General features: G+C 57.3%; 7 protein-coding genes across 7 annotated transcripts; 3 read left to right on the plus strand and 4 right to left on the minus strand.

Moving 5' to 3' along the window:
* Nucleotides 1-187: 187 nt before the first annotated feature.
* Nucleotides 188-3,242, plus strand: B0H64DRAFT_136262 (Mak10 subunit, NatC N-terminal acetyltransferase-domain-containing protein). The gene is made up of 7 exons (XM_062798213.1): nt 188-457; nt 536-676; nt 758-825; nt 877-1,005; nt 1,072-1,302; nt 1,362-1,823; nt 1,882-3,242. The coding sequence occupies exons 1-7, from the start codon at nt 418-420 to the stop codon at nt 3,178-3,180; spliced, it is 2,370 nt and encodes a 789-aa protein (XP_062661537.1). The 5' UTR covers nt 188-417; the 3' UTR covers nt 3,181-3,242.
* Nucleotide 3,243: 1 nt separating this feature from the next.
* B0H64DRAFT_136292 (mitochondrial carrier domain-containing protein) lies at nt 3,244-4,809 on the minus strand. Its single transcript, XM_062798214.1, has 3 exons — nt 4,605-4,809; nt 3,773-4,527; nt 3,244-3,711 (listed from the first exon to the last, which is right to left on the minus strand). The coding sequence occupies exons 1-3, from the start codon at nt 4,694-4,696 to the stop codon at nt 3,587-3,589; spliced, it is 972 nt and encodes a 323-aa protein (XP_062661538.1). The 5' UTR covers nt 4,697-4,809; the 3' UTR covers nt 3,244-3,586.
* A 927-nt stretch (nt 4,810-5,736) lies between these two features.
* Nucleotides 5,737-11,010, plus strand: B0H64DRAFT_423891 (ARS binding protein 2-domain-containing protein; the record flags this gene model as incomplete). The annotated part of the gene is made up of 5 exons (XM_062805623.1): nt 5,737-6,585; nt 6,650-7,205; nt 7,392-8,308; nt 8,806-8,834; nt 8,901-11,010. Exons 1-5 carry the CDS (start codon nt 6,190-6,192, stop codon nt 11,008-11,010), a joined length of 4,008 nt encoding a protein of 1,335 aa, XP_062661539.1. The 5' UTR covers nt 5,737-6,189.
* A 665-nt stretch (nt 11,011-11,675) lies between these two features.
* Nucleotides 11,676-14,789, minus strand: B0H64DRAFT_423893 (uncharacterized protein; the record flags this gene model as incomplete). The annotated part of the gene is made up of 3 exons (XM_062805624.1): nt 11,676-12,271; nt 12,324-14,637; nt 14,693-14,789. 3 exons carry the CDS (start codon nt 14,787-14,789, stop codon nt 11,929-11,931), a joined length of 2,754 nt encoding a protein of 917 aa, XP_062661540.1. The 3' UTR covers nt 11,676-11,928.
* A 1,301-nt stretch (nt 14,790-16,090) lies between these two features.
* On the minus strand, nt 16,091-18,143 carry B0H64DRAFT_358235 (uncharacterized protein). The gene is made up of 2 exons (XM_062801639.1): nt 17,583-18,143; nt 16,091-17,530 (listed from the first exon to the last, which is right to left on the minus strand). Exons 1-2 carry the CDS (start codon nt 18,020-18,022, stop codon nt 16,252-16,254), a joined length of 1,719 nt encoding a protein of 572 aa, XP_062661541.1. The 5' UTR covers nt 18,023-18,143; the 3' UTR covers nt 16,091-16,251.
* Nucleotides 18,144-18,302: 159 nt separating this feature from the next.
* On the plus strand, nt 18,303-21,398 carry B0H64DRAFT_340108 (uncharacterized protein). The gene is made up of 3 exons (XM_062801224.1): nt 18,303-18,516; nt 18,579-18,715; nt 18,767-21,398. Exons 1-3 carry the CDS (start codon nt 18,503-18,505, stop codon nt 21,283-21,285), a joined length of 2,670 nt encoding a protein of 889 aa, XP_062661542.1. The 5' UTR covers nt 18,303-18,502; the 3' UTR covers nt 21,286-21,398.
* Nucleotides 21,399-23,875, minus strand: B0H64DRAFT_393663 (uncharacterized protein). Its single transcript, XM_062803655.1, has 4 exons — nt 23,576-23,875; nt 23,010-23,287; nt 22,272-22,922; nt 21,399-22,191 (listed from the first exon to the last, which is right to left on the minus strand). The coding sequence occupies exons 1-4, from the start codon at nt 23,667-23,669 to the stop codon at nt 21,673-21,675; spliced, it is 1,542 nt and encodes a 513-aa protein (XP_062661543.1). The 5' UTR covers nt 23,670-23,875; the 3' UTR covers nt 21,399-21,672.
* Nucleotides 23,876-24,391: the final 516 nt, after the last annotated feature.

A 24,391-nucleotide genomic window follows, 5' to 3' on the forward strand; every position in this document is an offset into this window, starting at 1 on the left:
CGTTGGGACTGTATCATATTGGGGGGTTGACTCAATAGAGGACTTTGACAAGGCCCGGCCTGCTGCCAAACTGAAAATTGCTTGGAGCATCGTACCGAGGAGTGTCCCGCCCCAGCCTTGCTTGACTTCTTTAATGCAGCTTCGTCTTAAAATATAACCCAGAATCTGCCAATATTCAAAACTTACAAAACTTAATCCATGCGCTACAGTAGGTTGCAATGCGACCCCCCGTGTTGGAGAGAAACATCAACGACCCGGCTTATCCACTCCAGGTTCGAGCTCTTTGCCGGCGCTTGGTCATTAGAGCTCAGTAAGGCAACGACACATCGGACGTTCCAGGTTTGCTCCGCTGCCGGGCTGCACCAAACAACTCGCAAATAAAACCAAGAAATAAAAATCACCTCATCCAACCCAACGATGAATCCGCTTCATGACGCCGAAGCGACCTTGTCTCGGGGTATGTGAGGTATTCCATTTTGGCGGGGGCTCAAACCCGACCTGCGAAGAAAGCCCGCTAACTAATGAAATGCTTCAGAGCTCATGGATTTCGGCATCAGCAACCCCAACCCCGGACCGCACTTCGATGCCTTCGAAGAACCTCCGCCGCCGCCCATGATAACGAGTGAGGGCGTTGTGACTACGGATATTACCCAGAAATTCCTATCCGCCACTACCGGTAAGTTCAGCCAAGGACCACAACTCGTTCTTGAAGTCGACTTTTGCTCACCACCACGTCACCACGTCTAATGGTTCATAGCCTTGAAGCCCGGTGAGCTCGTTAAAGATGACTTTTTTACTCTTTTCGAGTCCGTCGGGGCTCTCGAGGTTCGTCTTCCCCGACTCTATTGTCTAGGCTTCTCACTGACTTGCCCTCAGATCATGGATCCCAAGATGGACAGCGGCTGTCTAGCCCCTGGCGAGTCCCTTGATGACGACTATGACGTGACACGGCCACTTCTGCCAGCCGAGGTGGTGGGAATTATCGACCAGCTGCTATCACTAGAGGTCCGTCGTCTCTCCTGCCATGTGTTCGCAAGGTCGAGCAAGGGTAATTCTAACAAGGTGTGACAGATGGCATGGCATCTCGGTTATCCGCTTTCCCAGACGCTCTTTACAAGCGTCTACGTTGAAAAGATGCTACACCCGGCCCCTAAAACACTTGAGGGCGCCGACTTCATCAGAGACCGCACCGCTGATTCTCCGCGAGATCCCATGCATGCCGTTCTCAGAGCCTACTGTCTCGGCTTGCTAAAGTCATGCTACTATGTTAACGAGCGTATTAAGTTCGAACACTCTTATGAGGTGAATAGCTCCCAGATGACGTCCCGAATAGCAAGCAATACTGACAGGTCCCCGAAAAGGAGGAGGATTTCGTGACAAATCCATACAATCGTTCGCTGCTAGAGACTATCGACCGATATGAGATTCGGGATGAGATCATGGTGGCTCGGAAGATTATTCACGACGTCAGCCATACACTAACAGATGAGCTAGCGCATGCGCTAGGCTTCCGTCTTGAGCTAAGGTCGGCTTTCTTGCGGGCAATCGAGCTATCCGAGCTGCGCAGTGACCCAGAGTCGCTGAGCCTGCCATGGTCACAGATGCAGGGGGTATGGGAGGTTGTCAACAAGACTCGCCACCTCGGGAAACCCGTCCCGGAGGCATTCAGCACAAAGATACAACGCAGGCTCGCCAGTACCATGCCCCCACGCCCCATCGTGCAGCCGAGCGCGGAGGAGACGCACGAGCACTTCAAAAAGCTGATAGCGGACGGCATCAACGTGCTCAACGTTCTTCACTACTCCGACTCACAAAGTCTCTTGGTGGGTTTCAAACTCTCATCTGGTGATACGAAGCTAGTCAGCCCTAACGCTGTAACAGAACTTCGTCTTGACATTCCAGGCTCAAAAGCCCCAGCCGCTGGTGTATATCCGGGCGATCCTCCAGAACTTCCTCTTCCACGACATGATCATTCTCGGCCACCTCAGCATCCGCCAAGTACTTGACGACGACCTGTCCATCGTCGTTCTGCCAAGCAGCCTCCTCCTCGACCGGGACAACGACTCGGTCGAAGCACCCCATCACCCGCGCTACGCGATAGCCCACCAGATGGAGCTCTTCCGCCAACGAGCAGCCCAGTCCTACCTGGACATCTTCCGCGCCTTCTGCCAAAACCGCTGCCGCGTCCGCCGGACCCTCTTCCACTCCCTCCAGGACTGGGAGATGGTCCAGGTCGACGCCGAAGAGATCGACCAGCTACTCCAGCTGCAAACCGAAGAAAAGCCCGTCACCTACCCACCCCTGGGCGGCGTGCCCAGCCACTCCCTCCCCCTCTCCTCCTGGGCGTACCACTACAAGCTCCGCCTCATGGAATGGACCGTCCAGCTCGGCTTCGAGCTCGAGATCTACCAACCGGACGAACTCGCCGGCATGTACTGGTACCTCAGCCACCTCTCCCACACGCGGGTCCTGCACCTCGAACGCATCAACTTCTTCACCGCCCAGCGCCTCGAACCCCCAGGCGCCGCCAGCAGCAGCAAAACCCGCCCCCCGGCCCCCTCCCCACAACTCACCCGCTCCAAGTCCTACCTCCACCTCGCCACCCGCGAAGCCGCCGCCACCTCCGACCTCGCCGACGCCCTCAGCCAACTCTACACCGCGCTCCGCCGCCTCGACCTCATAACCCCCCCGCCCCGCCCTTACTCCACCGACGCGCTGCGCTACGAGGTGCGCATGAAGCCCTTCGCGCCCATCGGCCTGCCCACCCTCCCTTCCTTCGAGGAGTTCGCGCGCGCCGTCGACAGGCCGGACGTGCCGACGGCGCTGCAGCTGCTGGAGGGCGCGGGGCGCGCGGCGGGGCGGGTGCGGGCCGCGCTGGAGGGCTTGGCAAGGTTGGGCGCGGACGAGGCGTTTGCGGTGGGCTGTTTTGAGCGCTGGAGGGGCGGGGTGAGGGAGTGGAATCGGGCGGCGATTGCGGTGGGGTTGGCGGTGGCGGTGGTGAGGCGGGTGGTGGAGGAGGTTGGGGACGGTGGTGGTGCGAGTGGGGGTGGTGAGGGTGGTGAGGGTGGGAAGGGGGTCAAGGGGGTCAAGGAGCGGTTGAGTGTGCTGGTGCCGAAACCCGAGGAGGGGTATCATGAGTGGTGGATTGTGCCGAAGGTGGTGGAGAGGGAGAAGGTCTGAGGCAGGAATGGGATGGTGGTGTCGTCGAGGAGGGGGGTACGCGGGAAGGGTATCAGAACAATGAGATCTGTTTCTGAATGAAAAAGAAAATGATATTGCCCCCCCGACCAATCTATGCGCCTCCCTCCGCCGGTTAACTTTACACAGTTTGACGTTTAATATACAATGTTGTGTTATTCATGGTCCCCTCGGTGCACGTCGGTTCCCCGTCAACTCTCCCCCTCGGTTCCTTCTCTCCCTACCCCGTGTCGAGATTTTATCGGCGCGTTACGTTTGACCCCAATATAGCGATGACTGGGTGCTATAGCTGCATGCCTTTCTCCTATAACCCTGATCGGCTTTCGGGTGTCCTGGATGGGGGTGAGTATCTCATCACCCGCGGTCTATCCATATCCGCTGCGTTGGTTTAAGCAGCGAGGGCCTTCTTGGCCATAGAACCCCGAAGTCGGACCGAGTGCTCGTAGAGCACGTCCTTGAAGGCGAAGAGGAAAGCGGCCGTAAGCACGCTCTGCGTGACCTTGGGGGCAATACCTAGGGCAGCATGTCAGTGAATAACCCAAAACCTAGACGGTAACCAGCGCGGGAGACATACCCTTGTACAGTCCAGCATACCCCTCCTCCTTGATGACGCGGTTGATGGCCTCCATGACGCCCTCCTTCCTCTCGCCCGCGGCTGCGACGTGCATCTGGCTCTTGACGGTGATGTACGGGTAGGTCACGCTGGTGGCGAACAGCTTGCCGACGGCGCCGAGGAAGAAGGCCACGGTAGGGGTGACGCGGCGCTTCTTCTCGACCGTGTTCTTCATCTGCTCAAACAGGGTGTACTGCAGGATCGGGTTGATGACCAGCACCAGCGCGGGTACGACGCCCGCGAACAGCGCCTGCGGGCCCTCGGTGCGCAGCAGGCTGAGCAGGGTGCCGATGGTGCTCGGCTTCTTCTCCCGCTTGGGCGGCGCGCCGCCGGGCAGGGAGTCCTTGTCCCCCTCCTCGGCCTCGGTCGTGTGCTTGCGGGCCGTCATGCGCGTGTTGACGACCCAGATCGGGTTGGTGAGGATGACGGTGGCGGAGCCGGCGATGGCGCCGGCGATCATGCTCTCGACGGTGGTCAGCTTCTTGGAGGCTCGCCCCGCCTTGACAGCGGCCGACTCGAAGAAGGCGCGCGTCCATTCGTACCAGTAGTAGTACACGAAATTGGTCACGCTGATGCCGAAGAGGGCCGACGACAGACCCGAGTAGAGGCCCGCCACGCCCTCGCGCGCGATGATGTTCTGGACTGCGGCGAGGAAGGCCGTCTCGGCGCGCTTGGATTCGACTTGGGCGCGGGTCGAGAGGGTTATGAGCGGGTAGCTGGAGCACCGCGTGTTAGCCAAGGGGAGGCGATGGGAGCTGAAGAGCACAGCGGGAGAAGGAAAGCAATAACACACGTCAGGGCCATGGACAGGACGCCGCCGCCTGCACCGGCGAGGGCGTGGGCGACATTGTCGTTTTGCGGGAGCACAGGCTTGGAGTGGGACATTCTGGGCGATTCTGGTGTGTATGTGAACTGAAAGCAGTTCAGGTTGAATGGAGTGACAGGCGGGCGCTATTCAATGACGGCGCCGGCGGGGTTCGAATGCGCCGAGGTCAAAGAGTCTGGGGAAGGTTGAATCAGAATGGCTAAGGAATTCCGCCACTAGCAACAGCTGGAATGAACAATTATGTATATGTATAGAAGAGGTTCCGACATCAAGCTATGGAGATGCAATGCCTAGGGTATATGCTCGCTCCATTCCGTTCATTTGCGCTTCTCCTGGATCTCGGTGCAGTTGCTCTTGCGATGATAGTGCCGCTGCCGAGGTCCGATCACTGCGGGACCCCCAGGAAATGGCAGGGTATGGCCCCGGCGGGCCGGCGACGTCACTCGCTCACTGCCGCACGCCGGGCGGGTTGTTGCGGCAGTTGGAATCATGTGAAAGCGTTTCGAAGATTGCGAGATGCCCGACTGTCGCAACCGGCCAAGATAATACACGTGTAGTCAGGGATCTAGGTGCATTCAAAGTGCGGAAGCAATGCGCATTTGATTTCGAAGTCTAGCGAGCATCGAAAGCTTCAACATTCTTCTCGTCCCACGTAGCTCAGCAGGATGGAAGTGCACCCTGTGCGTAACAGATTGAGATGTGTACGAGGTACGTCCTAACATACCTGGCAGTGTATTTTGTCTCGAGATGTATTTGTGCCCTTTCTTAACCGGTCAAGTCAGTCGAAACGCAGGTTTCTCGAGATATTTTACCAAAGCCGTAAGTGGGAATCGGGTGCTTCCTCGAGTGCCTCGAGGCTGTCCTCGATGGAATTCGGTACCGGTTGGCGGGCACTGGCTGAGACTGGCGGGCAAAGGGCAGAGCAGCTGGGGAAATTTGAAACGGTTCCAACTGGCCGAGACGGGACCGCATGTGACCGTCGCGGGGCAAGTTACAGTGCATACCACAGTTTCCAGCACAGTCTCCCCCCGATGCTTGGCAGTCTATTTTTGGCCAGCTTCCCCAACCCCCAGACCACGCTGCAGATGCCTGGACGCGGCCCAGACGATGAGCGTGCTCAGGTCCAGGAAAAAGCATGGACAGCATGGCTGAAGTCTCGCCCGCTCCATCTCACCGATCCAGCCTGGTCCATCATCAGACGCGATTGTCGAGGTTATTGGTGAAGAAGCGAGATAAGTGGCCTTGATCTCCAGATTTCCGCGAGACATTTCTGGAATTGGCGATTTTGAACTTTCTGCCTTCTCGTCTGAACTCGTCAATTCATCTCATCCGATGCCCTAAATTCAACATCGCTTCCTTCCTACCTTTGGGAACACACCATCTCCATTTCTCCGCCCGAACGGTACCGCCGGCGTAGTGGAAGGAGGAAGGCGGAAGGCGAAAAGGTGGAAGAAGCAAGGCAATTGACTGGCTGGCAATGGGCATGCCGCTCGGTCCATCGACTGTCGATTCCTTCTCTCAGCACCGGTGCAGTTCGGACGACTGAGATTCCATGGCCACGATGCAGCACCCACCTCAACCCGTGTTCACGGCCTCGCCAATCCCTATTCAACCTCCCACCCAGCCATCATCAGCACAAAGGGCGCTACCGGACAGGAGCGTGAGCAGCACCTCGATAGAGGATGCCTATGCCGCCTTCGTCCTTTACTGTAACCCTGGCGTCCCCATCGATACGGACTCGACAGCCTTGCGTGAGGCCTTCCGCACTCCACCCAAGAGTGGAGGCAAGAGCTTTAGCACCTACACCCTGTTTGAGCTGATCAAGAAACTCGAGACCAAAGAGCTCAAGACATGGGCCGAGCTGGCCTTGAAGCTGGGCGTCGAGCCGCCGGATCAGGAAAAGGGCCAGAGCTCACAAAAAATCCAGCAGTATGCTGTTCGCCTCAAGGTATGCATCTATCTATCTATCCCATTCCGCGTGCTGGGTCATGTTTTGCTGACATCAAACCAAGAGGTGGATGCATTCTATGCATGTCGATGCTTTTTTTGAGTATCTAATTGGCCGCCAGTCTCCGTACTGGACGGAAATACCGCCCGAGCACGTCCCAGTCGCTGAGTTGGAGCGGGATGGCGTCGCGGCAGAGGACGACATGGCCTTGCGGGCACTCTTACCCCAGATCAAGCCCCGAAGGGGTAAAAGGAAACCCGAGGATGACGAAACCGGCAAGTCGCCTTCCCAGCGTCCATCGCCGCAGGCAGAGGAGGACGGGACCGGCGGGCCGGCCAACACGGCAGAGCCGTGGACGGCGCAACCGGATGGGAGAGGGAGCGTCTTCCTGTTTCCCCCGGTCCCCGACCCATCGAGGTTAAACCCATCCGCGCCTTCCTGGACAAACGAAATTGTGCAGACGCCGATGACAGCATATCCAATACCGCAGTCTGCGATCACGCCCTCTACCAGGAATGCGTTCTGGGCGGACGAGCCAAGGTCGGCCCTGACTCCCTCAAAACCCAGATCCGCGAGCAGACGACATGGCGCCAAGGTGGTCTCATCTGCTTGGCGAAGCGGTGGCATCGGCGCAACTGGCAAGACAAGAGGCAGACCGCCTATCAACCGCGGAGCCAACGCCGAAGGGCCGTTTTCCGCATTTCCAACATCGGACGGGCCTGTTTTCAGATTCCCATCCCCCACCCCTGGCAAGAACAATCTACCCAACAGCTCTACCGCCGCTCCTACAAGCAACCCCATTGCAGGGACGGCGACCCCCGTCCCCATTGGCAATGCGGCTCCTCCCGCGCCGCTCGCGCCACCCCCTCCTCAGGATCCCGCACCCCAGCCTACACAGACGCTCAACCACTTCTCCCCAATTCAGGAGTCAGCGCCCGCTCGGCCAGCCAAGCGGAGAATGTTGTCGCTGCAGGTCCCCGAAAGAAAGGGAGGAGAGGTTCGGCTGGCGACGCCTCCGCTTCCAGAGCCGGCAACGGCGCCGGTTGTAATGATAAACGGGCAAACAGCCGAACCCCACGGCCAGCCGATGCCCGGAGCGCTCGGTGTCGACCAAGTTGGACCCATGCATGCTCAGATACCAGGGGTTAATGCAAATGGTTCTCTACCACTGGAAGCCGCTATCTCAGGAGGACTAAACGCCTTTACACAGGACCCGACAGACCGCACCAACGTGGCCGAGGTCGATGCCTTGTTCGTGTCCAGTTTGTTAGATGCCAACTGGTACGACGCCAATCAACAGCCGATCGCTCCCTGCAGCGTCGAAGAAGCGTTGGCTTTCTCGCAAACGGTCGTCGAGACACTGCGCAACGCGGCGCCCACACACGAAACCTTCCTGATCAACCTGTCCGGACTGGCGGGCGGCCAGGCCTTGATGCGCAAGGGCAGCTTGCGCGTCACTCGCGTCGAGGAACTCGCCGACCGGACGCGGTATTCGGTCATCTGGCAGCTGCAGTATGGAGGCATTGTGGGGGACTGGAACATGGAGGAGACAGTTCTGCACGAGAAGTGGAAGAAGCCGAAAAAGGACGACGGGGCGGCGCCCTTGTCAGGGTCGGCGACTCCCACCGGGGCCGGCGGTTCACAAGCGGAGAATTGGAAGAGGATGTACACGGAGATGGCGGCCACGTTACAGCGGCGCGATGAGGAGGTGGTGCGACTCAAAGTGAGGATTGTCGAGTCGGCGAGGAAGAGCTGAGCCAAGCTCCTGTTTGGCGAGGAGTTGAGGACTGTAAAACGTAGTTAGATACCCATGTAGAACTGATCTACTAAAACATACAATTCTTATTTTTGCGCCTTGCCTTACCTTACATATCGTACATAGTTAACAAACAAACTTTTCGCCGCTGCCCATTATCTCTTGTTCCTGTCTTGGTTGGCGTCTCGTGCCATCTCACCCCTAACCCCGAATTGAGATAATTCCTGAATAACTATTGGTGGGGCACTTAACAATGGCGCGTCTCTCTTTTCTCGATTAGGACGCGGGACACTTTGTCCCAAGCAAACTCCCCAATTCCTTCTTCCCCCTTCGACTTATCCTGGCCTTCTTGGTCAGAAACAAACGAGACAGCCGGCCCCCAAACGGTAGTCAAGTTTCTCTGATTCTAGCTAGAATGATTTAATTACAGGTACTTAGCTACCTTCATCCGACTGCTTCATCAGCCTTTCGCTCGTTCCGTCCCGCATTGTCCGTTCCTTCCTCGACCTCGATGTCTTGCCACTCGACGCTCCTCCTAGTTTCGTCTTTTTGACTCGAGTACGATACCCGATACAATCCGTATCCCATTAAACCCTCGATCGAACTCCTACGCCATGCCGAAGCAGTACGTCCTCTGCGGCCGGCCGCTGCCTCGGTTCGGGACCCGCCGCATCTCGCTGCTCCTCGTCTTCTTCGCTATCTTTGCCGTATTCAGTCTACTCTTTACCCTCCCCGGCTCCATCCAAGCGAGCCCGAAGCTGCGAGCCGCCGGCAATAGGTTCTCCATCCCGAAATCGTTCAAGAGCCCCTGGATGAACAAGCTCAACCCGTTCAAGCAACCCACGCGCCCGCCCCGCGTCCAGAAGACCGACACAGACGGCGACTCGGTATGGCACGCCGACTGGAACTGGCTGTTGATGCCCTTCAGCAGCTCTATCACCCTCGACGAGAACCGCGCCCTGCTCCCCATGCTCAAGGACCGCACACCGATCTACTGCTACTACGACAACACGGTCGAGAAAGACCGCTCGAGCAGCGACGCTGAGAGCGCCCTGCTGCTGACCTGGCGCCGTGCCTGGTGGGCTCAGGGGTTTAAGCCCGTCATTCTCAGTCCCGCCGAGGCCATGAATAACCCGCTATACGAGGAGCTACAGAAGCTGGATGGCATGACGCCGAAGCTCAAAGAGGACCTGATGCGCTGGCTGGCCTGGGAGAACATGGGCGACGGCGTGCTTGCCCACCACCTGGTCTTCCCCATGGGGCCACACGACGACCCCTTGTTTGCCTACCTCCGCCGCGGCGAATTCCCCAAGTTGACACGGTTCAAGGATCTAGATGACGGCTTATTCGTTGGGTCCATGACTGACGTGACCGACGTTATCAAGACCGTTATGAATAGCCCGGAAAGTAAGCAGGCCGAGGGTATCGTGGCGCTCTTGGAGTCAGGCGAGAAAGAGAACCCATTTTCCGTCGATAACGCACCCAAAGCCCTGGCTTATTACTCGGCGCACCAGGTCGAGACTCTGTACCCCGAGCTCGGCGACGACATCGCGGCATCCCACGCGGCGGGGCTAAAAAGCCTTACACAGCTCATCAGCGCTCACCTACACCTCACCTGGCAAAACATTTTCACCAGCGGGATCGCCGTGGTCAAGCCACTGCCGCACCATACCACCCACCTCATCACCCCCGCCTACGAGCTGGCTCAGCGACTAGCTCACTGCCCGGAAAGCCCACTCCCCAACACCTGCCCACCCAACCGCCCCAAATGCCGCCCCTGTGACGACTCCAAGCCGATGAAGATTGGTACTCCGTCTTCCTACTCGGGCGTCGACACGCTCTACACCATCGGCACCGTCCCGCACCCCTACACCTCATCCACCCTCAACTACCTCAAGACCCAACTCTCCATCCCCTGGATCCGCCGCGACTCGCCACGCGACGCCTGGGTAACCTCCTTGACCTCGTCCCTGTTCACCGATTCCGTTTCCACCACCCCGCGACTCATCAGCTTCAAAGAAGCCGTCGCCTCAGACGAGGACGACACCACCGAAACCAAAGGAACGGTAAGAGGAACCAAAGGCGGCGCCTACCGCTCCCTCTGGCTCCCCGCCGAGCAGACCCTCCCCGACGACCTCGACTGGCATTTTGGCTTCGCCCTCCCCGACCGAGCCACCTACGCCGCGGACCAATCCACTCCGGACTCCACTCCCGACTCCACCGACACCGCCAGCGACACCACCAATGACCCCCCCAGCACCGTCGTCCCACTGCACACCCCCAAAGACGGCCCCGTCCCCACGGCCGACGAGCTGGCCCTCGAGCCCGCGCTCTTCACGCGCGCCCAGGCCGTCGTGCTCTCCAGCTCCTCCCGCCTCACCCTCAAGGCCAAGGCCAGCGCCGAGGACCTCGCCCTCCGCAACGCCGTCGAGGCCTGGAACCTCGCCGACACCGAGGCCTGGCGCTTCGCCCGCGCCTACCTCGCCCGCAAGTCGGTCGAGCGCGCCAAGTGGGAGGACGAGGAGGCCCGCTACGCCGGCGGGGTCGGGGCCGAGAAGTCGCACCGCCCAGAGGCTGGGGGGGACGGGGGGGAGGGTGGGAAGAAGGGGGCTGGTGGGAAGAAAAAGGGTGGGGGGAAGGTTTGGGATCGGTGGTTGGATCGGGATTGATTTTTTGTCTTTCCTTTTTCTTTTCCTTTTTTTGGGGGGGTTGGGGGCCTTCTTGCTCCGCTTGGGTGCGTGGGTGAGTGGTGGGTGGGTGAGTGTATACCGCGTGGCGTGGCATGGCATGGCATGGCATGACATGACATGCGTTTCGATGTTGACATTTGGTGGGAGGGTGTACTTACGGGTTTGGAAGATGAGGGTTGGGATGTGACATGTGGTGTTGCCTTGTTTTGTGGAGCGGGGAAAAGCGGAAAGGCGTTCAAAGTTGTACTGTTCTAGTAGTCAGTGCCTGGAGTTCTGTTAGGTTTTCCCATGCATGTGCATGGACGGCGTTATTGGGTTTCGGCAATGGGTTTGCCATCTAGCCGATTTTCTTCAATGGGAGCGGTCATCTTTATACCACCTTTCAGAAGCAATTTGCGTGTCTTCGTGCTAAGTGACCTTGACCGGGGGCGACGGCTGACAGTTGCTATCCCAAGTTCTCTCGGAATCTCGCGGAGCTCCGACGAGGCAAAAGCGTGTTGCAAATGACATCGAGTTCTGTGATATTTAGCTTGATCCCGAACAGCCTGCTAGGCATGGATAAGCATTTAATCGTAAGAGCTTGGGACATTGCCGCGAGGTAAACAAGAGATCACAGCCACCTCAAAGCACAATGGTACTGCATCTAACCCGTATACTTCTTCTGTTTTATGAAAGCCCTATTCTACATCATCTAGTAGTAAGCTGCCCTCGGTATAACATGTTCCCGGACCTCGTCAGATCCCTTCAACAGCCATCATCTATCATTAAGCCGGCGGAGCGCCTGAATGTAACAACATATCGATGTGAGAAAGACCCTAACACTATACATCCTTGCCCGCCAGTAATTGTGTCATGATGCCGACACCTGCCAACAACTCATCAATACCGTCTAGCACCTCACATTCCGAAAGCAGTAGTTAAATCACGTCGGGCGGCAACATCAACGGCCAGGTGTTTGAACTGGTCCTCGAGGGAGCTCACCCCACCCGGTGGGCAGTTCTCACCACGCTTCTCTGGGACATTGGAGAGGACGACGCCTCCATTCTCGTTCAGGTCGTGAATGTCGGGGAGCTTGCCCGTAGACACAGCCCTGGCAGACGGCTGCTGATTCGTGGCAAGCGAAGGAGTCAAAGATGCTGCAGCATTGCCTGTGTAGTGCGGCAAAAGGCCTTGAGCTGTGGTCGAAGACAAGGCGCTGCTGGTCGGTCCCTTCTTCAGCATCGTCTGCCAAAGTTTCGCGCTGCGAAGCATCGTCAGTATCCTGCATGGCATCCGTAGGCGTAGGATCATACCCTGTGTTCTCCAGGCGCCGATCGGCCGGCCCAACTGAGTTGTGACCCGCACTGTCCTCAAACTTGAGGGGTCCTCCGCCTGCAATGAAGTCCTCGGAACCGCCATTGACCTGAGTTTCAAAGGAGATAGTCCTGGTAAGGCGACTTGCAGTGCAGTTATCCTCACTAGCCGACACCCCTTTGGTGTCGGCCCGCTGCATCGGCGTCATGGGGCGAAATGGGTCGCAATCTGAGTCCGTCCCGCGGTAGTCAGACTCCTGGGAAGGTTCAACGGAACGCTCCTTGACGGGGGACGGTGGGTAGAAGTGCTTCCCGTCATACTTGGGCAAACCCTTGACGGCAGACTTGGGCGCCTTCCCCCAATACAAAAACCGGGCACGACGCTCCTCTTCCGTCAGCGGGCGTTTGTAGCAGTAGTCCTGGTCTCTAGCGGTACGGGGATTGACGCCCTTGGGAAGCGTGCCAAGCAAGTACGGCACTCCAAGATTGAATGCCGGCTTGGTGCCGTTCCTGATGGAGCGGCCCGACTCATCAGAAACATGGGCGTTGTTCTCAGCTTGCACGGCGAGGGCCATGTGTGCGGCGAAGGGCTGGGACACCGACCGCTGCTCGCCAACACGGAGGTGCTCCAAGCTCTTGGATTCTGCTGCGTGGAGCCTCTTCTCTGCCTCTTCATAAACCTTCATCTCTCTGGCATACTGACTACCTGTCCAGGTAGAGGCATAGCCACGGGGCTGGAAGACGGGAGCTAGGGCTGCATCGCTTGGAAGACCTGCGGCGTTGGGAAAGCCGTTCATCCCCTGAAATGCCGATTCCATGGGACTCCTAAACATGGCCTTGGCACCTTCGCCGATGTTAGTGTTGAGGCCATAGGTGGCAAGAGCAAGCCGCCGATTAATTGCTTCGTCCATCTCCTTTCTGGTGACCGGGGCTCCGTATCCAAGCGGCGCAGGCTGTCCAGGCTGTCCAGGCGACTGCGATGAGGGTCTCGTTTCCTCGGCAACAGTCGAGGATTGGGACAGTTTCTTATCCTCCTTCCCCTGAGTTGTCTTGAAATGCGCGTCCTCGTACTCAAGTTGGGTCCTCAGGGTCGTCTCAAATTTATGGATGTGACCTTTGATGATCTGAATCTTCTGCTCCATGTCCTTTTCGTCAATCTGGTGCCGATTGTACTGCAGCTGGTCCTCATGGTACTTGAGGTTTTGCTTGAATGAAGCAATCTGTTTCTTGGTGATGTCGCTGGGTCTGATTGACGAGATCGGCGGCGCCGCGGCCGCATTGAAGTTGGCATTAGCTGGGACAATGTGGTGGGCAACGGGTGGAATTCCGGAGAGACTTTGGTTGGAGGGAGCATAAGACGACCCTGTGGCGGCCGCGCTGGGTTGGGCTAGCTGTGGTTGCATGTACTGCCCGGGAACCTGGGGAGAAACGCCGTGTGGGATGCCAACCACGTGGACAGGGACCATCGGATTGCCCATGGAGGCTGGGAATGCCCCAACAGGGTATATGATCTGGCCGTTGTAGTAGAATGGCTCGGGCAGTGAAGACTTGGCCTTGCCTTGCTTGTCGTCGTCCGCCATTTTTGTGTTGTGCATGTCTTTCAGGCCATTGCCGGGTTCAAGCGGCGCCGTGGCACCTTGAGGGAAAGAGAACCCCGGAGGAAGATGAGTTCCTAATGCCATAGGTACGAAAGAGACCGGGGCCTGAAGCGGCTGGAATCCGGGCGGGTATCCAGTCATAATCTGGGGCAAAGCCGGGGCCGGTTGACTGAGACTGACGGGGACAACCGGTGGCTTGCTCAACGCTGCCTTGTCAGTGGTACCTTGACCATCCATCACAGAATTATCACTCGCTCGCTTGGCGGTAGGCGACGGCGGACCACGGGTATTGGGGACGATTCGGCCACCAGCGGTGACACGAACATGAGTGGGGGAAACAACGGCCTTATAGAAACGCTGGAAACCTTCGTCTCGCTGAGCTGGGGCACCCGTGGGAGCAGGAATAGGCTCCGTTGTTGCAGCCTCGGTTTCGCTCCGTCCACGGTATTTCCACTCCATCGGGAGCGAAGGGTCGTAAGAAGGATCCTGGACGATATCCCGGGCAGTGTCTCTGGGAGTTTCCCGGGCAGAGGCGCGCACTGAATTATGAGAAGCTTCTCGGGCCAGCTCACGACCCATACGCCGGCTCACGGTGCCCTTGAATATGAGCTCATCTGAGGTCACGGAGGAATCATCCTTGTGTCTGATGATTGACGGTTTGCAGCTGACACTGGAAGCAGAGGATGACTCTCTTCCGGGACGGCGAATGATATCGGCTGGTGTCCTTCTGTTAGCTACACCCCATTAAGGCAAGACAACCGCAAGACGTACCTATCTCGGGGTTCCGAGCCATAGGCAAGATCTCATCCGGAATCTGATTTGTACGGAGGCCCAGTAGCTCAGTGAGAGTGTAGGTCCGGCGAGCCATGCTGTGGTCGATATGGGCAAAGATGTAGTACGTTCGATGCCGGGGTGCGTAGTGCCAGCGTAACAAGGTAGGATAAAGCTTGTTGTAGCCGGATGCTGACGGCAGTGACTGAATGACGAGGGCGGCAATGGGTGGCACTAGAACCTTCTCACTATTCCGGTCTGTTAGTCTCTGCTCTTCGAGCTGTGACACGATAAATCGTGGTAGAAGAGAGCGGTGAGATTCAAAAGGAGCGTTTGCTGTCAGAGAATCGATTTTGACCTCGATAAACCGGCAGCGGCTGTGTAACTGCAGGAGATGCTTGATCGCAAATATTGTCGAGGGAGTGATTGTGTAGTCTTCGTGCTGAAGGTCTTTTAGGTGCTGAAGAAGGCGACGAGCGCGCTTGCGGATGGATGGTTGCCTCATTGCGTTGGAGGGAAAAAGGCAGCGAGCTTATGGGATTGCGATATATAGGTCGGTTGGTGATGGAGAATGTTGTACTTTGACGTGTTTGGGGCAGGCTAAGAGTGAATGGGAAATTCGAGAGAGAATCACTTACCAAGTGCCAACAGATGGGGCTACGAGACTGGGTTGGACTTGAGGGCGAGGTGAAAGATGGGCGACCCGGGAATCGCCTGGTGCACACCGCGGCAAGACTAAGGTTCAATGGTAGAATAGCTCCAGAGGAGCGTTGAAGCGGAGAACAAGAAGAACAAGAAGAACGAGAAAGAAGAGTGAGGCAAGGTGGTCGCGCCCAAAAAGCAAAATTTGCCAAAAGGACAGGAAGAGGATGCAGCAAAACGGCACGTCGTGTTGCTGTGTCCCTGAATAGAGACCTGGACAGAGAACAAGAGAGGGACGATGCAAAATGACACGGCGATGGTGGCGGAGGGAAGAAGAGAGGCGGGCCGGGCAGAAACCGGCGGGAGAATGCAAGCTTTGACAAGGCTGCTTGTAGGGAGTTTGTGATTGAAGCTGGAAGGAGCGAGTAATGCCTGGGCTATGGCGAGGGAAGGAACGCGGTCAGAAAGAAGACTCAACACGAATGTGACGATGGAAGGAAGGCACGCCCACACTAGGGGGTGAAATGAGGAAGTCAGCAAATATTCAGACGGAAGTGTCAGACGAATATTAGAGGTACATGTAGCTATCGTACCGGGCCTTTTTGTTCCAACCTCGGCTAGAAATATATCATTTTCTTTTGTTGTTGCCAGTGAGTTTTTAGCCCATGCGATTCAGGGGTGTAAACATACGATGCTCCTTCAAATATGCCACCATGCCATCAGGTGTCTTACCTGAGCTGAGGTTGGGAATGAAAAGTCGGTACCACTTCTATGGTCATAACACTAGCCGAGACCAGAATTACAACAACGAGGCGTAAAAACTTACTTCATGTTACTGCAAAGGGTATCTATACTGCTGGATTGTGTTCACTTCCCCAGCGTCGTCTTGACCCCGTCCACCCTGATTAACCCCCCCTTCAGCTAGTTCCCCAGACACCCAAGGTCCAGGCCGACCCAGCCGCAGACCCCCTAATTAAGCCGCCTGCTCCCAAGCTCTGCCTCTGCGTTTTGTAATCGACCTCGCTGGCCTTACTCGCTCCGGAAGCACCGTGTTGCAACCAAAGCTCTCGATCAATGGTGGCAATAGCTGGGGCCTTGAGGTGGGTAACCAAGCTCGCCCCGCTCCAGGCGCCGAGTGACTCAATGGCTCTCATCTCGCCCTGCACTCGTGGTCTCCTGTCGGTCCCTCTCTTCAACTGCTCCTCGACGGTGTCTACCTCGGGTATGGTGTTGGCTGCGTCGTGCCAAACGCCGTCTTTTTCCTCGCCCTCATGGGCCTGTGGCGCGTTGTCAGGTGAACCATTTCCAGCCTGGCCCGCCTCCCTCCCTTTCAACTTGGGGTTGGTGCGCAGCTGGTCCACAGCCTTGCCTTGGACTGGGTCCCACCCTCTCTCCTGGGCGAGGTGGGATACTTCATCGAAGATTCGGCCTCGGAGGCCGAGGACGTTGGCACATCCACCGGTGAAAATGATGCGAGACATGCAAAGTGCCCGTACATCCACGGGTAGGTGGAGGAGGCTCTGGTATACCAATAAATGTAGAGGTAGTTCGTGGTCGTCGAAGCTGCTTTGTGAATATTGAGAGTCGAAAAACGCGTTCTCGCACGGCTCCGCGAGCGCGTCGAAGGGGAGCTCTAGCGTCGTTGGCGACCGGCAAGTCTTTACGGGTATCGTAACCAAGCCGGGCTCCCTAGGTGTTATGGGTTCCCCGGGCTCACTTTCGTCCTGCTCCTGAACGGTGGCCAGGGCATCATCGGACGACTGTTGGGCGGGGGCCGAGGTCTGGCGAGGCTTACACCAGACCATGCGAGTGGTGATGTCGCTACATTCTTCAAAAGTAATGACACGCTCCCGGCCATCATCACCAGAGCCAGTTTGATTTTCGGGGAGATGCTTGGCGAGCAGGTTGTGCGTCTGCTCAACAAGCATCCTACCACCGCGGATGCTTCGCTTGGAGGCTACCTCGCGGTACTCGCAGACACTGGTGACAATGGTCTCACTCCAGCCGAGATCGACAACGAGTGCTGAGCGTACCCCGGCGCCAACAGTTAGGGTAAGCTGAGATGAGAGTAGTGAGACGGTAGGCGGCATGAAGCGGCTGAAGACGCTGTCCAAAGCGGCTGACAGCAAGGGAATCGGTAGGGTGGAGGGAACAACCCAGACCAACCTCCGCGGGCGTGAGTCGATGAGGAGATACCTAAGACACGGTAAGAATTATGGCGCATGATGGCTGAAGGCCGTCTGCTTACTTGGTAAACGCCTCTCTCAGTGCCCGCTCGATCTTGTCCCCGACCAGGCCGAGATCAGCACCCCGGACGTCATACTGCCACAACTCGTGGTCCTTCCCCCATGATCCACCGGCGGCTGCTGCCTTCCAATCGTAGCGGTAGTCCGTCTGCCAGGCCCTGAAGTCGCCAGCCCTACGTTGTTGGTCGGGCCCAAACCAAACGCATCCTCTGGGAACTGAATCGCCGGAAAAGCCAACCTGCAATTTCCGGGTACCAAACTCGATGATAATAATCTCCTCGTCGGCGCGAAGGCTAGATGGGGACCCAAAGTTGGATGGAAGGGAGGAGATGGACCGCAGTGGTGTGGACGGCCCGCTCTGGTGATGACCGGCTCCGGTTGGTGATCGGATGTTAGCGACCGACCGGTGCGGAAGCGGTGCTGAACCCGCGGGTGTTGTCATTTTTGGGGAACAAAATTTTAGGATTCCATGATCTGCAATACTTGCAAATTAAGTTTTTATCAGGAGGTAAGAAAAATGCTTGCTCTTTGTGCTGTTTGCTCCCGTGTTTGGTATCTCAATCAACATCAGCACTTAAGCTCGTGTTAGCGCACCATCATTCTTCGCATTTGACAGGCCAGGCCCGGTACCCGTTAGGTGCATATATGGTATTGACAACACCATTCAACTAAAAGGAATTTTGACGTCGGTGCCTGTGACAACCTTCAATCCCGCCCAAAACGGAAGAACGTCAACATTACGTTAAACAACGGCGAAGTGCGTTCGAATTTTGATCTTGAGCGCCTTCTACCGCCACATTACTTTTCCCCGTTGAATTTTCGGAAATTTGGTTTCGAATTGTTCAATTACCTTGCTTACCATGCTTCGGTAGTAGCCAGTCTTTTTGGGTTTTGGAGCAGCAAGAGCACGAAAACCGCCACGATGGGCATTAAAGGGTGCGGGCAGCCAGTTGCGTGGTTCAAATCGACTATCGAGTTACTAATTACTAGAATGGCAGAATCTACAAGGAAATTGGCCCTGGAAACCGCATTTCCCTTTGCAAGCTCGCCATCGATACCCTCGAACAAACCGGCCGACCGCTCCGGTTAGCCATCGACTTCTCAATATGGCAATATCAGGTGCAAGCAGCTCGGGGTGCGTCTTTCCTTCTGTCACCGAGGTAGAGTCTAACATTTAATCACCCAGGTGGCGCCAATCCCGCAATCCGCACACTATTCTACCGCCTCGTCCGCCTCCTCGGCCATGCCATCCACCCGATTTTTGTCTTCGACGGCCCGAACAAACCCGCTTTCAAACGAAACAAGCGCTCATCCGGCCGGGGTGATGCCGTAGCCAGAGCCATGGCCAAACGCCTCATTCGACTCTTCGGTTTTGCGATGCACGACGCCCCCGGTGAAGCGGAGGCCGAGTGCGCGCTCCTCGAGCAGCAGGGCGTTGTCGACGCCGTTCTCAGCGAGGACGTGGACACAATCATGTTTGGCTGTCGAAAGACGCTACGGAACTGGTCTGCTGAGGGCACAAAGGGCTCCAAGACGCCGACGCACGTGTCCATGTATGACGCCGCCGCTGTGGCTGCGGGGACGAGCAAACTGGATAGGGAGGGGATGGTGCTCGTTGCGTTGATGAGTGGGGGGGATTACCTTCCCGAGGGCGTGCCCGGGTGCGGCGTCAAGGTTGCCTGCGAGGCGGCGAGGGGTGGATTTGGGCGGGACCTGTGCCGGATTAAGAAAGCGGACGGGGACGGCCTGGCGGCATGGAAGGCGAGGCTTTTGCATGAGCTGCGGACAAATGAGAGTGGAATTTTTCGAACGAGGCACAAGGCCTTGGATATACCGGAGAGCTTTCCGAACATGGAAATCCTGCGGTACTATACGCACCCGGTTGTGTCGCAGAAGGCTACCGTCCAACGACTCAAGAGCGGGTTTCCTCCGGCGAGCGGCGTGGATGTCGTGGGGCTGAGAGAGTTTACCCGCGAAACGTTCGACTGGGCATTCAAGATCGGCGCCGTCAAGCTTATTCGCGTCTTGGCCCCGAGTCTTATGGTTCAGCAGTTTCTCGACAGGTCCATGTCCGCGGATACACATGACGACAACCTCGATCTGAAGCAAAAAGAGGAGTCAGCGCTCGTTAAAGCAATCTCAAGCAAGCGCGCGCATTTTAGCACAGATGCTACGCTCGAGGTACGAGTCTCCTTTGTTCCAGCTAATATTGTCAAACTGGACTTGGGCCAGGAACCGGAAGAGGAGGTCGAGGCCTTCGGCCGTAGTGGCATCGCGTTAAACAGCGACGACGAGTTCGACGAAGATGCTGGGGAGGAACTGGGCAGTGAGCAGCCGAAATCGAGCGCCAAGAAGCCGTTCGACCCGCTGCAGCCAGACTTGGTCTGGATCCCAGCGACACTTGCAAAGTTGGGAATTCCTTTGACAGTTGAGGACTGGGAAGGGAAGCAACGATTGAAGGAGCAACGAGTAGCCGCCAAGGGTACTAGGCAGCCGAGGACCAAAAAGGCGGGCATGCCAGATGGGGCCTTGGATAAATATGTCAAGGTGACCAAGAACGTGGTTAGCAGCACGGCGAAAGACGTGCCATGTTTGGAACCCGCATCATCGCCTCTGAGGACCAGCAGCCAGCGCAATCCCCCCCCGCCGAAGGGAAGAAGTAAGCAGTCTAAGAAGACCTCTACCTCTTCCCAGGCCAAACCATTCGCCGACATCAACCCTTGGACGCTCGCAAACTCACAACTTAGTCCTAGGGTTACCAAGTCTCTTTCAACTACCGCCTCACAGGCTCAACCCAAGCCCAGCTCTGTACGGGAGGCAATTCTTATCTCATCTAGCCCGGTCGCCCCTGCGTCGCCTGAGACCTCTAGCGCGAGTGTGAGGCACACCCAGACGACGCCAACGAGGGTAAAGCGTCTAAGTTCTCCGGGAGGAGAGGCCTCCTCACCGGCGTCGCTATTCGGTCCGTCTCCAAGCCCGAGACAACCGCAGTTCCCGGTTTTCGAAGAGCCAGCTGAAAACCAGCAACCTGCTGCGGCGACACAACCGACGAGGAAAGCGAGATCGTTCAAGAAGGTCAAGAGTGGCGCAGACGGCTCCACAAACACCTCAACGCAGAAGTCGATCAAGGCCTTTGGTCGGGTGCTGAAGAACGTAGACTCTTCGCAAGCTGGTTCAAAGCCCGACACCTCCGACGCACAGCCGATCGAAATCCTGTCCGACGATGACGATGTCCCGCTGCCACCACTGACGAGACCGCCAGCTACGAGCATAATAAGCCAGAATGCCCCTTGTATCGATAGTGTCTTTGGGTTTGTCAGTGACGACGACCCATTCGCCTCACCACCGGCACCTCGCCGCGCAATGTCGCCATGTTCCCTTCCGATCCACGCCGATGCGCCGGCTTCGTCAGCCCAGCGCAAGCCGGGACCGGACCCCCGACCCGATATGAAGGGTACGAATGCGGCCAATGATCACACAACTGGCACCGCTACCATTTCCACGACAAAGGGTGCATCAACAGAACTCTACATCCTTGACACGAGCCTCAAGGGCAAAGCCTACATCGGCACCCTGGAGGTCGACCGTGACGAAGCAGACCGGGTGCAAGCTGCTCACAACGCCCCTCGACAGGGCAAGGCACCAAGCAGACGGGCATGGCGACGGAGTGAGATTCCGGTTTTAGATCTTACAGGAGAGGACTGAGCATTGCATACCTAACCGGGTTTGGGGATATTATAGACATGAACGATATACAGATGGGTGGGGGATAGAAACGACCGGGTGATGAGATGATGATACCCTTAGATCTAATTTAGTCACGGTTTCCAACGGGACACTCTTCGTTCTACTCGCGCACAGTGATACTGCTCCATTATCCTGCACTGGATCCAGTACGGATGGTATAGTTGGCTGACCACCGGTCGCCACGACGTAAGGCAGGTATGGAAAGTAAAAGTACATAACCAACCAAAAAGGGGGTAAAAAAAGAAGGGTAACGCCGCCTCCCTGTCCTACCTAACAACGCCGCCTTTTATAGCACACCCCATCCCACCAACCTTCCTCAGTCCTCCCCAAGCTCCTTCAACCCTCTCATGCCCTTGCAGGCTGCTTCGCCAACAAGACATTCACACTCTCGCGGGCGTTGGTGGTAGCCCAGACACTATCCCGACCACCGCGACGCCACTCGTCCCCGGTAGCATCCTCGCCGCCGCCGCGGGTGGCCTCGCCCATGATGACCTCGAGGTCCCTCTTCTGGGAGCTCAGCCAGCCCTTGACAAACCCGACGGGGTCGCGGGCCATGGAGGCGAGGAAGGTGTGCTTGGCCTTGGACTGGGCGACGGCCTGGATGAGGACGGCGAGCTGGTCGTCGAGCCCGGCGACCTCCTTCAGCATGGCGGCGTACTGCGGGTTGTGGACGAAGGGCGAGAGGCGCGAGCGCAGCGGGTCGTCGACCGGCACGCGCACGTCGTACACGGTCGGCTGGGCGTCCTTGTGGAAGGCCTCGTCCACGCGGATCGTGTAGGCCAGCTTCACGGGCGGGAGCGCCCGCAGGTGCGGCGTGAGGTAGTCGTTCAGGTGGGGAATGTAACCCGTCTCGCGGGGGATTACCTAGCCGGGGGGGGCCATGTCAGTAGGGGGACGGATGTGGTGTGGTATAACAGTGGGGGGACAGGGAGCGGGGTACAGACCCTTCGCAGGAGATCGTCACACCGGAAGTTGCGCTTCTCCTCGTCTTCTTGTAGGTTCATCAATTTGATGTACTCCCACAGCGCCATGACTGCCTCCTGGCGCGTTGCCTCGCGCATGTCGATGATGTCGGCGAGCGCAGGCGTCAGCTCGAAGCGCTCGGGGTCTTCGTGCCGGAACAGGTTGATAGTGATGTTCATGTTCTCGTCGCCGTTGCGTTTGAAGGTGAACTCGTCAAAGTCAGCCATGGCGGGCAGGTTGCCGGCGCCAGCGGGTGTCCTATCCGGCTTCTTCCATTCCACGCTGGTGTCCGCACCCTGGCGGCCGGGCTTTTGACGGTCAAAGTCCACCGTGAGGGCTTTGAAAAAGTGCGACAGCCGCGGTCGCTTGGCGGCAGGCGCGGGTTTGGCCTTGGTCTTGCTCGGGCTATCCGTTTCCATCTTGTCGGCCTCTGCCTCGTTGTCATCACCCTTGCGCTGGTCTTCGTCCGCTTCCACCTCGTCTTCGTCGTCGAGTAGCCGACCTTCAATCTTGACGCGGTATGAGGATTCAAGGTTGGACGAAAAGTCGAATGTGTCGACGTTGAGGCCGTTACCCTGCCAGAACTGGTCTTCGACGGTGTTGCTGACCCAGATGCGCAACGTCTTGTACCGCTACACCAACCAACGTCAGCCATCGAGAGACATTTCACACACCCCCCCCGCCCCCCAACCCCGCATTTCCTAATATGATATCCATACCTTCGTGTTTCGGTTCAACGAATCGACGATGTCCAGCCTCTTGCGCGTCATGGTGGCATCGAGCCGGCGCTCCAAGTCGCGGAGCTGCGTGTAGCAGGCGGCCACATCGCTCCCTGCGGATAACCCTTCCTCGACACCATCGGGCAGGTTCTTGTCTGTCGGCTTGCCGCTCCTCAACTTCGCTAGGTGGTTGGCCTGCTGCTGCTGGTGGTGCTGCTGGTTGATCTGCGCCTGCGTCATGGGCACCGAGTGGTGAGGGCCGGCGGACATCATGGGGCCTGCGACGGTAAGCGTTAGGGGCTGCGGCTCTCTCTCTCCGGATGGATGCGGGCGCGGCTGCACTGGGGCGGCTTGGGGCTGTATGTTGCGGTTTGTGGTTCGCGATGCGCTAAGGTTCAGAGACTGGAGTCCGGAGCGCGCAGCGGTCTGAGATCCCAAGCGCAGAGCTAGCTCCACCTAACGCAAAGCCCGGGAAGGTGCCGGGGGCGAGGAAAAGCGGAGCGCGTCGGGGCCAGGCAAGCCGGGGTTCCAGAAGAGAATCGGACGAAGCCAAGTGATTCACATACCGATGCCGCCTCGGCGTTGTGGGACATGCTGTCCTCCCCCTCCTGCCCGCGGGGGCGCATGTTGTTGTGCGTAGCCACGGTACTGCGGCTGCATATTGTCTCAATCGGCTGGCTCGCTCCTGCAGTGATTGGACGGATAAAAGTGGAAGAACACTGGATGGATATTCTTTTTTTTCGTGATGCGATCAGGTCCGGCGGTCCGGGTTTCGCTGAACAAGCGCGTCGATCGCGTCGTGGTTTCCAAATTGGTGGAGTTAAGTTGGCAAAGCAATCGCACATGCAGGGCCCCACACAGGTAGGTCCTCACTCTTGGCAAAAAGTTGAGAGCGAAGTTGGGGCTACAAAAAACAACCCATCTTGCACATCTCATTCAACCCCCACCAACAATATTGCCTGGCAATCCGGGGGGAGAACATCTCAATGGCGAAGTATCAGTTGGGCATTTTTAAGGTGTACAATATTTACGGTCTATAATTTTACTTAACAGATCCATCTCATATCATTGATCTGGAAGTCACCTCCTGCCAACCAGCCTATTTTTGTGTCGCAAGCACTCGCGTCATGTGATACCCATAGTGATCACCAGCCATACTCAAGAAAGCAAGCGGGTGGCGCGTCGTCAACATGGCGGTTTGGAACTGAAACAAACTAGTATACACTGGAGTAGACACAGGAACAGCGCAGCCTGTATTTCCCACACATCCCAGGAAAATCATTTACAAAAACGCAAAAAAAAAAAAAAAAAAAAAAAAAAAAGCCCAAAAGCGAGATGGGTGGCTGGCTAGATGATGCGGGTAGAGCTTACGCCACGCTCCC

The sequence above is a fragment of the Chaetomium fimeti genome (genome assembly GCF_033439085.1).
Source record: "Chaetomium fimeti strain CBS 168.71 chromosome Unknown B0H64scaffold_3, whole genome shotgun sequence".
In the NCBI taxonomy this organism is placed as follows: Eukaryota; Fungi; Ascomycota; class Sordariomycetes; order Sordariales; family Chaetomiaceae; genus Chaetomium; species Chaetomium fimeti.